This window comes from Sturnira hondurensis, unplaced genomic scaffold (assembly GCF_014824575.4).
Source record: "Sturnira hondurensis isolate 20B ecotype Veracruz unplaced genomic scaffold, ASM1482457v3 Scaffold0006496, whole genome shotgun sequence".
NCBI classification, from domain to species: domain Eukaryota; kingdom Metazoa; phylum Chordata; class Mammalia; order Chiroptera; family Phyllostomidae; genus Sturnira; species Sturnira hondurensis.
The window spans coordinates 9,095,287-9,110,944 of NW_028079127.1; the positions used below are offsets into that span (position 1 = coordinate 9,095,287).

Here is a 15,658-nt window from a genome sequence, read left to right on the forward strand (position 1 = left end):
ATTTCCTTTTCTGTGCAAAATCTTTTTAGTTTGATGTAATCGCATTTGTTTATTTTTTTCTCTGGATTCCCTTGCTGGAGAGATATGTCAGAAAAAGTGTTGCTATGAACAATGTCTGAAATTTTGCTGCTTATGTTTTCTTCTACAATTTTTATGGTATTGGGGTCTAATATTTAAGTCTTTGATCCATTTTGAGTTTATTCTTGTGTGTAGTGTAAGAAGGTGGTCTAGTTTCATTTTCTGAACATATCTAATTTTCCCAACACCATTTATTTAGTAAACTATTTTTAGACCATTGTGCATGCTTGCTTCCTCTGTTGAATATTAATTGATTATAAAGGTGTGGGTTTATTTCTGTGCCCTACATTCTCTTCCATTGATCTGTTTTTATGCCAGTACCATGATGTCTTGATTACCATGGCCTTATGGTATAGTTTGATATTAGGTCGTGTGATTCCTCCAATTCATTCTTCTTTCTCAAGATTGCTATTGCTATGCTGGGCTTTTTTTGGCTCCATATAAATTTTTGGAATATTTGTTCTAGTTCTTGACATATGTCATTGGAATCTTGGTAGAAATTTTATTGAATGTGTAGATTACTTTGGGTAGTGTGGACATTTTAATGATGTTTATTCTTCCTGTCCACAAACACGGTATGTGCTTCCATTTATTTGCCTATTCTATTTCTTTCTTCAGTGTCTTATCATCTCCCAAGTACAGGTCTTTTGCATCCTTGGTTAGGTTTATTCTTAAGCATTTTATTCTTTTTGTAACAATAGTAAATGGGATTGTTTTCTTCATTTCCCTTTCTGTTCGTTCATCATTGGCAAATAAAAATGCAACTGATTTCTGGATATTAACTTTGTATCTTCCAACTTTGCTGGATTCATTTATCAGTTCTAGTAGTTTCTTGGTGGAATCTTTGGCATTCTTTATGTACAGTATCACATCATCTGCAAATAATGACAGCTTTACTCCTTCCTTCCCAATTTGGATGCCTTCTATTTCTTCTTATCTGATGGCTGTGTCTAGGACTTCCAGTACTAGATTGAATAAGAGAGTTAAAAGCAAACATCCCTGTCTTGTTCTCAATCTTAAGGGGAACTATGCAAGACTTAAGGGGAACTATTCAAGAAGTGAGGGGGACCAGACATAAATGTATCAAGATTATCAGGCTAAGGAATGTTGTGATTATTCAGTATGAAACTCTTTTTTATCTACTGAGTCAGCAATTAGAAAGTCTAATATGGTGATTAGGAGCAAACCTTATCCGAGAGCCTTTGGTCCCTTCTTACTGACAAATATACGTGTTTCTAAAAGAGCCTGAGTAAAAAATATAGAGAGTCAAAAATTTTATGATCATCCAAATTTTAGAAGAAAACCCATTTATTATTGTTACTACATAAAATGTGAGGGCTAAAGACCAACTATGAAGGAGAAGAAAAAGGAGAAAGGGGAAAAATGGAGTGAAGGTGAAGTAAGGGGGAGAAGGATGAGAAGAAGACGCAGATAGAAAAGAAAGGGAAAGGAAGGAAAGAGGGTGAGAAGGAGGGAAAAAAGCACAGGAGAAAATATACAAAAAACATAATGTTTGCAATGTGGGATTGCCCCCACCTGTACATCTAACCCCATGTCTGTCTGTGGATATGAACTTCCATTTGTCAACATGGAAATAGCCATGGTTAATGTAAAAACAATTAATAGACTTTCCAGCAGAGGTAAGCACTGACAGTCCAGATTAGCTCTTTCAACCAGACTATGAAACCAAGACTCCCTAGAGCCTGTGGATGGAAAATACATTAATATCAACTCTGTGACCACTCAGCACCGTGACATAAAGTGTCTGTTCAGGAGGTCATTTCCAAAATGTATCCCATACATCTTCATGTACAAGAGATGATAATTTATCACCTAGACATAGGGAGCTACTGTAAACTAATCCAAACTGCTGATGATACACTAAATCAGTTTGAGTGATGAGTACGAATAAAGCTGCAGGAAGTACTGAAGGGTACAGATCTGCCTGATCAATGCGATGTCAGAAGGCAAATGAAATGCAATGTTGACGAGCATCCCGTCCCTCAGTTGAAAATTAACCAAATCAAGTATCAGAACATAAAGGCACACATTAACACAAGCTTCAAATGAAAGTTTAATATATGGGACACAGAGGGTAAATAGTTTGTTTCAGATAAAATTGAACAGACTGGGTCAGTAGGATTGGGTGAATTAAAAATTGATGTATTTTGCATACCATAGAAAGTACGACAGGATAAAGAAAAATGTTGCAAAACAATAATCCTTTCCAAATAATATATCTACAGTTATTCAATCTGCCAAGCAATTCTATACATGCAGATGAGAAAAAATAATGAAACTTGTATGTAGAAAATTATTTCACATCAACTTGCTACCAGGAAATCATATTGTGTTGCCTTTATGAAAGCTTAAGTGCTGTCTGGAGCTGTTATGCTACAGCTTCAGTGGGAAAAAACAAAGGAGTGGGGATGAGGAAGGACGTGACTGCAGAAAGCTGGTACTCATGGAGGGCACTCCTCGCGAAAAAAATATTTTTCTGACTCTGCGATCGGAATAGAGACTTTAGCACCAAACCAACAGGTGCGGTGGGACTCCGGTGTTCAGAAGGTGTCCCTGATAGAAAGAGCTGATGAGAATAAATTACAACCTCTACTGGAACAAATGTGTAAAAAATATTTTCTAAGAAAATTATTCTTCAAGAGATTGATATTTTTTCCATGTTGTGTTAAGTAAATAAAGCTTTGTCATAACATATTTAACTCTTGCTCTGTATTTTACTTTTTAGTTTATTTTCGGTAAAGATAGAATTATACTACTAAACTATGACCTGATCCTATATGTAGTTTATTTAGATTTTAAAATGAAAAGCTTAGTAACAACAGATAAGATTGATTGCTCTCTCTGTCTTAGCATAATTGTATTTCAGGTGAACATCAATTTGCTTTAAAGGACACTTCTAAGTAGCAGAATGCATCATAAATAATTCATCAGTCACAGCTGCTAGGAACATGAGTTACTTCAACAGGTTCAATGGTATAAAAGTTCTATTTTTTTATATTTGTATTTGTTTTCTAGAGTTAACAGTCCTTCTTTTCTAAGAATGCACTCTCAGATTCCATACTTCATATTGTAAATATATATGATAAATATAAAAATTCTCTTAGAGAATTTATAATATATTCTCTCCTTTATGTAAAATACTGTATTTTCTAATTTAAAAATATTTAAATAGCTTTGGAACAAATAACAACGAATGCATATCAAAAATAAAACAACAACAAAAAAGGCACATATCTGAAAAAAAGCACTAAGATTTTTCTTAAAGACATATTTTAATAAGGTTAACATACTTTGTTTTCACCTTATATAAAATTTTAAATGGAAGATAAAGGAAGTTGACTCAAAAAATATTTTGTAGATATTTTATGATCTGATAGATTTGAATCTTCCTTCAATTTTAAAATTGTATATTAAAAAGATTCTAAAGGTTACAACAGTTTGAGTTTTATCAGTTGCTATGGTACCTTACCTTTTTCATTTGTCATAGTGAAAGATACTGCTTACCTCACTCATCCAAAAGTTTTCCATCAAATTCAGAACTTTTGTACTAGCAATTTTCCAAGCTGTAAAAAATCTTTAAAATAACTATAAAGACAAGGAAAAAGGTAAGAGAAAATAGGAAGCATATTACTTACCTGCAAACCCCTCTGAAACACGGAATGGCCCATAAAATTAGCCAGCATTCTAATTAAAGCAGCACCCTGTAGAAAAAGAATATTTTCTTAAAAAAAGAAAGAAATTTTAACCAAATAATATGATTCTAAAATTATCCTATATCAGTCAAAAATAGTTTGATTCATTCATGCTATTTCATTCTTAAAAACAGTTAAGAAATAGAAGCATCATAAATACAATATTCTTTTTATAAGTAACAATATTTTTTTATTTTTTTAAAACTAAAACCAATGACTTCAAAATAGAAATCTCCTGAATAGACTATCTCATGGTAATAATAAGCTGTAATTCAGAGTAATAAAAATTTTGTTAAGCACAATATATGATAGAGTTAATAAAACATGGTTCTTGTACTTACAAATTCATAATCTAGTACAAGAGAATGTCCACATTAATAAATAATCATATTAAAATATAGCATTGGAGTAACATAGCTACTTACTCTAACCCTGGCCTAACCAAGAATAGTTTAGCTACAGAAATGGAGAGTAGGGAGACCCAGCCATCAGGCTGCTTGGCTTCAAACCCTGGCTCTGTCCCCGTCTGGCCATGTTTTAGGAAAAACAAAATTTAACCTTTCTGTTCCTCGCTTTTCTCACTCATAAGTATAGGCAATAACAATCTTGATTTAATACAGTTATTCTGAAGCTTAAATGAATTAATAAGTGTAAAGTACAACATGGTCTGAAAAATAGTAGCCACGATATCAGTGCTAGCTATCAGTATTATATTGAACTAATAATTTTTATTTCCTGTCTATTTTTTAAGAGGCTGGCTGTAGCCACATATCCATATATGAGTAAAACATGTGGTTGATATAAATATTTAAAGTAATGGGGGAAAAATACTAATTTAGGAGTCTACCTCACTTTGAGAACAATTATTATAATATTGTGGAACAATATCAGCGCTAAAGGGAGACATATAATCAATATGAAATATTCCAAATAATGATAGTTAAGCCTGGATGATTATAAATTTGTGTGAAAAATATAAGTAAACTTTCAAAAAGGTGTTTCAAGCTGCACAAAATTGTTTTAACTATGGCACAGTGGATTATAAGCAGCAAAAGTTTAAATAATAGCCTGGTTATGGGGGAAATCCTTTAATGACTCACACATTAAATTCATTCTCATTACAAATTCATACTCTCCAGTAACTCATTTCCTACTAGATTTTTAATTGAATTTCTTGGGGTCACATTGGATCACAAAATTATACAGGTTTCAGGTGCACAGTTCTACAACACATCATCTGTGCATTGCGTTGTATTGTGTGTTCACCACCCCATGTCAAGTCTCTGCCCATCCCCATTTGCACCTGCCGTGGTGTCTTTTCTGTAAGAGAATCATATCAACCACATATGGACTCACCCCGTCTAGAACTAAACTGTGGCAGCCAGTCCAAAACGCAAGGAAGAATTTCCACTGTTACTAAAATTGTTTCCTAGAATTATGGAATTTTAATGAAATATAACACTCAGGCTCCATTAATCATCATTAAAGAAATGTTGCAAAAAATTCAGTCATCACCAAAATTGTTCCAAAAATTAATATTTTATTTATAACTCCACAAATGTTAAGCTGGACAAGCCATAGAGTTTTGTACTTCTTCTGACATATTTTTCTAGCACACTTCGTACTCTTTGCTCTTTCTTGTGCTTCTTCCTCTTTAACTTCTGCGTATTTGTATAGGTCCCTAAAGTATAAGCATTTCTGACTGGGTCTGAGGACCTGATTAGAATTCCCTTTGGAGCTCATCAGGTTTACTCTTTGAATTTCCTTCGCAAGCCCTCCTCCTACACATTTCTCGATCTCACACACCCACCCTGAGGGCGGAAACCCTGAGGGTGGAAACTCTCAATTCTGCAGCAAAACTACGCTTCTCCACTTGAGGAGTAAGACTTAGACTCTCCAACGAGCAGTCATCTCAAACTTTGCTTCAGAGCAGAATCACCATCTTCGGATGATTTAAATATTTCCCTCCAGGTAATGATGACTGGGCCTCTTGTCGGGCTATTAAAACTATCAATTGAGCACGGTCTAATGGCAAAAGAGTCCTTTCTAATCATAATGAATGTACCGGTTTTCCTGTCTCGGTTGGCTGGAGCAGAGTGCTAACAGGAAATAAAACCTAGAAATATAATCAATATGTAAAAGTTATATATCACTGAACTCCCTATTATTATTATATTGTGTAATTAAATTACCTTTCTAAAAATGCGCTCGTGTTGCCCACTTGAACATTTTAAATTCCTGAGAGTAGCATGCACTCCTATATTTAATTGCCCTTTCTTTCCAAAGCTACATTTGAAAAACCCGTATTTCATAAAACTTCACAGGCAAGTGGCCTCTCCAACTGCCATTATTCAGCCCACATACACACGGCACCTACTACTTGGGCTTAAAATAAGAATCACACCTCTTAACACAGGCATAATGCATTGCAAATCTTTAAAAAAAGAAAAAGAAAACACAGAATCCCCTTTCATTATGTTTTTGAAACATTTTTCACCAAGCAAATATTATTTACAATATTGTAATTTATACTCACTTATGATTCAAAACTCCATTCCCAATCAAACAAATTTGATGTTAGTCAGTCTAAACAGCTTTAAGAGAAATAAACAAACTATTTCTACAAGATTTTTATAATTTTGAAACTTCCTCTAAAAACCTATCATTATATTTACCATGCTAAAATTCAGGGAGATATTACCTGAGATGGAAACTACCTGAGTTTTTTAAGGTTTCATGAAGAATATTCCATAAAAATATAAACCCATGGTTCACTTAGCAATTTTCTATTTGGGGTATCTTTTTCATATAAGTTCCTAGCTAAAATTTATTATACCTAACATTTTAATCAGTCCCTAAAACAGTAAACATCTGCAGAGAAAGGACTGTGTCTTCATGGTTGGACGCCCCATACCCTGTGCCTGGCTCAGAGGTGTGACTCCCTTAACAGAGTAACTAGGTGAAAGAGAAAGAGAAATTAGTTGCACACATAGCAATTACTTTGTATTCTTGAAGATTACTCAGACAGGATATAGGGTTTATTACTTTATTGGTGTACCCTAGTTATAAGTAATCACTTCTGAAGACAGGGAGATTGCAACTAATTTATTCTTTTAACATATGCTCATTGAGTAAAGCAGCGTGCTCAGTATCCTGTAGAATACAAATATGTATGCAACAAGTCTGTGTCCTCCAGGACCTCAAAACCTTATGAGTAGGATGAGAAGATACAACACGGTATAAGATGAATTGTAAATAAATACATGAATAAATAAATAAAATATTCAACTGTGTTTCAGAAAAAAAGAAAGCTTATTATATCTGGAAGAGTACATGTCAAAGAGGATCGAAAGACAGACAGTTCATTCATGTTAGACCTTAAAGGATGGGCGGGGTTCCATACACCAAGGTAAACAGGAAGTATTTATTTGCATGGTACGGCAGGAGTGGTCTTTGCAGACTCATGCAGGTGAAGAGTAAAAAGCATAGCAGACTTGATCTGTTTCACTCTACTATAAACCCATTGTGAGAAACAGTTCCTGGAACACAGTAGGTTCTCAAAAAATGCTGAATCACAATAATCTAGGAGAGGCAAGCCCAAGATTATGCAAGTTGGAAAAAGTGGAACTAGGTTTGAACTCCAGTGAGAATAAAATAAGGAGTCAAAAAATGTGGAAATGTGTAGAAAAGTCCTAAATCCTAGGATTAGGACTAATCCTAAATTTATTAATGACATACTGAAAGTTATTAGTGATAATGAATAATTTTAATTATTAAAATTATTAATGATATACCTTTCATTCATTAAGCAACTACTATATGCCATATTCACATTATTGTAAGGAAACACCATTATCTTTAGTTTTCAGATTAGGCATAAAAGGTTGTACAATTTACCCTAATTAACACAGGTAGTAAACTATGGAGCCAGGATTGAAACTCCACTTAGATCTAACTCCAAAATCAGTCATCTTAATGAATCTGGATTACTTTCTTGTGATCTCAAATTAAAAGTTACATGACACTCCCCAGAAACCTAGAGCATAGCAAGAACTTAGAAAGCCAATTCTTAGAGTTACTCAGTTTGGAATCAGTGGGTATGCCCAGGAGACAATGAGAGGAAACCTCATTCATTGAGACGTAGTTGAAATAGCTGACCAACGCGTCCAGGACTGGCAATGGGACAGAAGACAGAAATTGGCTAGCATTATAGAACATGTTGACAGACTGGGAGGCATAAAGACAGTTTGGAGCAGATTCAGTACTAAGGACGTTGAAAACAGTGATGTTTTTATCAGATGCTGAGTGTAGATGTCCTCTGTTGCCTTTCTGTATTTGCTCCCTGGAGGCTGTTTTCCTCAGTCCACTCCCAGCTGGTGACTGAGCATGAGAGCGGAACCGAGGTGGGCACCTCCCAGTGAGATGGGGAATTCCTCTAATGGGAAGCTCTGGCCTCAGGACTCCCCATTGGCCTGGATGGATGTTTCTTGCAATTGGACTGCTGTCTAAAATTCTTTCAGTTCAATGCTTCTTCTTTCCCTCTCTTTTTGCATAGGCTATGAACTGCCCTGTGGTCTCAAGGCAGCTCTCCCGACCTCCATTGGCTCCTTTCTCATGTAAAAACCTCACACACCATAGTGACTTCTTCTCAAAAGACCTCACCCAATAGGAAAGCTCTAGTGCTGAGATCCAAGCAGGTATAAATTATTGGTCTTTTATATTGGTATATACTAGTATTCCACTGTAAAAATGTGTTCGCTTTTACATAGGATATGAGCAGGCAAAAAAAAAAAAATAATGTATCAGCCCTGACTGGTATGGCTCAGTGGGTTGAATGTCATCCTGCAGATTGGAAGGTCACTGGTTTGATTCATGGTCAGGGCACATGTCTGGGTTGTGGGCCAGGTCCTGGTTGTGGGTGTGCAAGGAGCAATGGGTCACAGTGTCTCCCACACATCAGTGTTTCTATCCCTCTCTTTCTCCCTCCCTTCTCCTTCTCTAAAAATTAAATAAATAAAATGTTAAAAAAAGAAATAGTGTATCATTATATTCGGTTTACATATGGGAGAGACAGAGGTAAAGGGTAAAGTAATTTGTCTAAAGTCAACAGGTATAGTAGTTACTGGAAATTTTTCCTACACTTACATCCACACATTCAGTGGTTGAGTTATTTGTTAGCAAAGAAACCTATAAGGTAAGACTTTCTTATTACTTTTTTGCTGTTGTTGTTCAATTACATTTGTCCCTATCCCCCCTTATTACTAAAAGAATTAGTGTATTGATTCTAAATCTAAGTAGTTTTAAAATGTAAATTTCTAAATAATCTGTCTGCATCAAATCTAGATATGTGTCAAGATTATGCAATGTTCTAACATGATTTATCAGTGAATCTTGGTTTTGCTCTGTAGTAAAAACATACCTGAAATCCTCCACGGTTTCTCAAAAACATGTTTTTGTTTGTTTGCTTGTTTGTTGCAATAGTATGTAGTTATATTTAGGACCTGAGTGAAAAAAATAAAAATAAAATATCTAACCCTCAATATTTGCCATTCACAAATCGATTGCCAAAAAGAAAGGTAAAGAGAGAGTGAGAGAAAAGAGGAATAGAACAAAAAAGAAAGGGAAAGAACATTAATTTTACCAAAGAAACAGAATTAATGCCCTATTGCCCCAGCCACCCACACTTGGAACCTTGGAGCCCTATGCCTTTTTATTTCCCGAGACCAGGTTTCCATCACTGCACAGCGGAATTAGTCTACAGCCTCCCAGTGACACCCACCGGATGTGATCTCACTTTCTCAAGTCCATTCAATGGACGGCACCAGACTAGTCTGATCGATATTTCTGAAGAAGCATAGTGTCTGTTAAAGGTCCTCGCTCGGTCATCTGCGCGGTAAGAGCTTAGCCGCCTTTGATGAGCTCCCTACGTATCTACAACTAGACTATGACAATAAAAACAGGGACCACTCCCAACACTGATGATGGTGATCATAATCACCTCGAGATTTTTCGGAGGGTTCATTTACATCACTCATGTGAAGCACTTGTCATGATCGTCATCACACTGTCTTTTCCCTGTCAGTTCCTTGCCCACAAACTACTTTTTTTTAAATTTCCTTTGGTAGTAAATCAAGGCCACATGCAATGAACCTTGCCATTACTTCTCAAGACTTTTCTGAGCCTCTAGTTAAGCTGATCTTCTTATGATCCCATGAGCACACCTTATACCCTCATGTTTTAATCATACTATTTACTTCAACTTCAAGGATATTCCTTTTAAATATTACATTCCAAATGTTATACATTATTCAAAAGCACAGGGAAAGTCCATACTATAATAGTAAACTTCCCACAAATATATTAGCCCTAAATGCTTTCTGTCCTCTGAGTCATAAATCTTTTAAGCCTAAACTATACATTTTATTAAATTATTTTACCTCACTCATTAATTGATTCAGATGACTGTTTCTTCTGTCCACAGTTATATGTGGGCCATTCATTTAGACTTGTTCTTGGCACACCTGTTTTTTGCCATAATTCTTTCACTGCCAAAGAAAGATGGTCCTAGCTACAAAAGGTATCCACCAACTACTCACTGGTTTCAAACCACCAATCCAAACCATGAGCTCATAGCCAATACACAGGTACTCAGTCTTCCCGACAATGAAATTCAGCATATGGGCTAAACTGGGGCCTTCCGTTTTTCAGTATTCCCATGCAATAGTATTCAAACAAGGTAATCTATATGAAAATCAATAGAAAACCAAAAAAGAAAACTACACAGGCAGAGATTAAAAAAACAGGGAGTTTTCAACAATGCCAAGAATAGCACTTACATGAAAGCATTCAATTAATAAAATTTAAAATAGAATAATAGTGTAAACTGAAATGGTAATCATGGTAAAAATATGAGAGCAGAAATTAACAAAACTGAAAATAAAGAAATGGTTGGGAAGATGAAAAGTAAAATATATCAATATATGTGAAAAAGTTGCTATGACTTACCATTAATTCAAAATATATTTTAGTAAAACAGGAAGAGTGAGGAATTCATTAACATGTCAAAGGTCATCTCCTAAAAATATACTGATTGATGAAACATTATATGTGCTTTCTTAAAGATGGGAATAAGACAAGAATGCCCGCTACTAATACTTATATTCAAGAGCACAATAAAATAAATGAACAAAAAATAAAATTATGCAGCAAACAATAAAATGATGTAATAAATTAGCATCATTTAGAGATGATGTTAAAGTCCTTATAAGAAACCATGAAAATCGATAGAAGTAATCTATAAAATCCATAAAGAATGCAGCAAGTTTATTTGACACAGATTAATACATAAAAATCAAGAGAGTTGATATAAATCAGTAAACACTAATTTAAGAATCATTTTATAAAGAGTCTTAGTCTCAAAAGCAAAATGCGAACAAGCATAACAAAACCAAACATTATAGGGAGAAATTAAAAGTTGCTCAGCATTTTCATGGAGAAAATTAAATAACTTAATCAAAGATGCAAGAGCCCAAACATGAAAAATCACATTTCTTATAAAGCTAGAAAAAGCTGTTATTATAAAAATGTCAAGTAGTTAAAAATTAATAATGTAAAATCTTCAAAAGTTTTTTCCAGAAACGGTCTTCATTGTAAAGTTGGTATGAATTGACAAATGGTTAACAACTACAATTTTAAAACAGAGTAAGACAGGGAGAATCACCACACCCAATATCAAACCCAAAACGCCACAGTGGTTAGACCTTGGCCAGGGCCACACGTGTCAACCAGGCACCGGATGTGGGGCGGCAAGTGCACAGAAGCTGACATTGGTGACAGCTGACAGGGATAGTGGGACAAAAAAGTGGGACCAGGGCAGGCAGGTCAATAATGAACACTGAGATTGATTACCTGAACAAAAATGAAGTTACATGTTACATCACAACATAAAGGAGCAACAAAAACATCCAAACAGATCAAAGAACACAATACAACATGAAAGACTTCAAATATATTAGGAAAGCATATCTTTAGGAATTGGGGGTAAAGAATGATACTTAAAAAGCATGAGGCATAAAAGAAAATGAACAAAGAGACAATGAATGAGTTAAAAATATCTCATCATAAATTAAAAGTTAAATTATAGTCCTATTAGCAATCAAAGATTTGTATCCAGAATGCAACAAAAAAGCTCTCATGTATCAATAATTAAATAAGTAAGCAAACAATTGTTGAAAAAGACCCCACAGGAAAATGTGCAAGGGGTTCACACACACAAAAAAAAAAATCAAAAAGAAATCCAAATAGCAACAAATATACAGAAAATACTTCATCTAACTAATAAACAGGGAAATGCAATTTTAAAGAGTAAGACAGAATTTTACTGCCATAAGCCTGGCAAAATAATGTGAGAATTTAATAACACCAATATAGATAAGGATGTGAGGAAACAAGATCTTTCAAACGTTCTAGTGGGGGTGTATACACAGGTATAAATTCTTTGGGGAGGGAAACTATACACTAAGGTAAATTTAAAGATTGAGTTATTCACTAAATGAACAAACCTTCATTGAGTGTGTGCTGTGTGAGACTCCGTTACAGGGAATGAAAATGATGCAAAGAACACATCAAATACACTTTCGTGGCATTTACTTTCTGGCAGAAGCAGCAGCTAATAAACAAGGAATGTGGTTCATGTAATCGTGCCAAGTACTGATTGTTGCTATGAAGAAAAACAAAGCGGGGTAAGGAAATAGAGAGTGTTGGGGAGGTGGGCTCTCAATGTTATTAAGGTAATCAGAAAAGACTTCTCTAACAAAGGACATTTAGGTGGAGACATGAATTAAAAGAAGCATGCCTTGTTGATGACTGGGGAAGAACATTCCCGGCAGAGAGCAAACACAGATGAAGTTACGTCTGCTTAGTGGTTATCTTTGGAAAATAGGGAGATGCATAAAAGTTAAAAAATTATAATATTTGTTAAATTTAAGTCCTCATAATAACAAAAAGGATAATATTTCTTAAATTTGGATCTTGAGTATATGCACACCTGTCAGTATTTGCTATTCGTTTGAAAAATTTCTTGAGATTTTTGTTTAAATAAAGAGGTCTTTAGGGAAAATTGCTCACCTAAAACACCTTATAATTGATCTCATTAAATAGTCTCCCATAATTTATATAAACTTTGTTTTCCTCTTACCTGAATCTCAGGGGTGGAAAATTCCTTATTCCCTTATTCAAAGATCTTACTGTTAATCTTCTAGGAATATTTTGATGCTATCACTTTTTTAAATTTTTAAATGAATGTATGTATTGAGTTGGCTATGAAGGTAATTCAGTTATTTTTTCCATATGATGCCTCGATTAGTGCTTACCTGTCTTTAGCTTCATTCAAAACAATTGTGTTAGATTTTATTGTGACAGCTGTCATATCAGTGTGCATTTAAACATCAAAATTGGTGATTTTTTGTGCAGCCATTTTTAATATTGAACATGAAGAAGATATACAACATTTTTAGTGTATTATGTATTATTATTTCAAGAAAAGTAAAAACATAGCAGAAATGCAAAAAGACTGTGCAGTGTATGGAGAAGGTACTACGACTGATCAAATGTGTCAAAAGTGGTTTGCAAAGTTTCTTGGTACTATTGACATTTTGGCCAAATAATTCTTTGCTGTGGGGCTGTCTTATGCTGGGAGATGTTTAGCAGAACCCCTGGCCTCTGCCCACTAGAAAACCATGTGGGAGATAGCCCACATACTCAAAATATCCAGTTCAATAAAGTTATTGGTGAAAATGAAAAATATATCTTTTACTTTATGGAAAAGACTATCTGGACTTTTTGGCCAACCCAAAACAATAAAGAGAAAAATGAAATAAGTTGAATAAGCCAGAAATTTGGAGTAACTCTTTTAACAATTAAGGATGTGTGAATAATTTTCTTTTAAACATCAAATTATTAATATGCATATGATTTCAATTAAGTTTTTGAGGTATTAGCAAAGCAGTGGTTTAAGTATAAATGATAAATGCAAACAAGTGGTATACTTAACACTTATTGCAAAAGAGTTATTCCTTGTCTGTGGCAGTTTAACTCCCACCACGGAATTAATCTTATTCAGAAAAACACAACATGATTTCATGTGAGTGAACAGGGTATATCAAACATGTTGAATAAATAAAACTTTTAAAAATCACATATAATATTATGCTAACTAATGTCAAAGTAAATACTTAAAATCATTATAAATGAGGTTTTGATATGTCTTGAACAAAAAATACTTCCCCAGTCTGTCTAATAGAAAAGATGACATAACATTTCTTAAAGAGGTGTTGCTAGATTTAATTGAATGCAACTTAAGAAAATACTGTTGCCCTGGTTGGTGTGGCTCAATGGATTGAGTGCTGGACTGGGAAGCAAAGGGTCGCTGGTTCAATTCCCAGTCAGGGCAAATGCCTGGGTTTTGGGCCAGGTCCCCAGTAGGGGGCACTCGATAGGCAACCACACATTAATGTTCCTCTCCCCCTCTTCCTCCCTCCCTTCCCGTCTGTCTAAAAATAAATAAATAAGATCTTTAAGAAAAAGAAGATATAATTTACTATGCAAACAAAATTATGTTAATGTAATAAAACTTTAGCATCAATTAAGTATTTTTCCTGAAAAATAGAGTATAATACTGACCTCTAATAAATTAACCTGTGCATTTTCTACATAATATAAACATTCATTTTTCTACTTTATAATTAAAATGTCAAGTATTCAAATATTTGAAAGTTATCTACAAAGTAATTTACAAGCACAAAATTTAATTTCATGGTAAAATTCATTCTTCTTTCCAATTTTCTTTTCCTACATTTTATTTTTATTATAGGTAGATGTATATAATTTTGAAGGTGTACAAAATAGATACTGTATATATTGAAAAAAAGAAGAAAAAATTGAATGATCATATGACCCTTACAAGAACAGTGTTTTCTTAAATCCAACTCTTCTTCACAATCCTCCTCCCAGATTCTGGCCTATCTTTTGAGTGAGCATGGGAAGAGCCGTGTATTTAGTCTTCCTGCACATCTCATTACCCATGCATTTGCACAGCCTCTTCATGCCTGAAATTTCCCTACTGCTCCAAATAAATCTTAACACTAATATGACTTAAGTTTTTAGTTGACTCTAATGTCAGGTTTTTCTAAGAAATATTTTCTAATTCAAGTCAGAATTAAAATTGCTATTACAGTTCTCCTACAGCACTTGTTTTCATACTGACCTGGACATAGAGCACAATCTTAGTTTGAAATTTTACATATAACGAATATCTTCTATACCACTAACAGTTAGGAGAGGGACCATGTCTTGTAAAACCCAGCCTTTTTCTGTATGACTACATACTCAATACATAACTATTAAACTAGATAACAAGTTTTAAATGTATTAATATGTAAAATATTAACAACAATGATAGTAAAAAAGAAAACAGTGAATATAACAGCAACAATACTTGGGACAAAGACTAACTCTCGGTAAACATTTCTCTTGTTTTCTAGAGACAGACCCACGTGGAGGTGTCAGAAAGAAAATGCTGATTTTATTATTCAACTACATTGACTCTTCTCTCTTGTGATACCCAAAGTCATTACTCCCTTTTATAGATTTTTCCCTAATGTTTCCAATATTTCTTGATACTTTTCCTTAAATAATCCATCCATTTAACCACTGAATTTCGGTCTTCTCCATATTTATATTAACATCGTAAGTACATGCCTCCAAACCTCAGGTATCCAGTGCAGACACCTTGCTCACTGCGTCCCCAGGCTGGAGCACTGTGGAGCGCAGCTTCCCTGAGAGCGGCACCTGGAGGAGGATGAGCTATG

The 15,658-nt window shown here is 34.4% G+C and overlaps 1 protein-coding gene across 1 annotated transcript in view; it reads right to left on the minus strand.

The window, feature by feature from the left end:
- The window catches only part of TRHDE (thyrotropin releasing hormone degrading enzyme), a 389,993-nt gene that overhangs the window by 104,470 nt on the left and 269,865 nt on the right, over positions 1–15,658 (minus strand). The window contains exon 7 of the mRNA XM_037049432.1: positions 3,735–3,800. Coding sequence (XP_036905327.1) covers positions 3,735–3,800 — 66 coding nt within the window. The remainder of the gene's footprint in view (positions 1–3,734; positions 3,801–15,658) is intronic.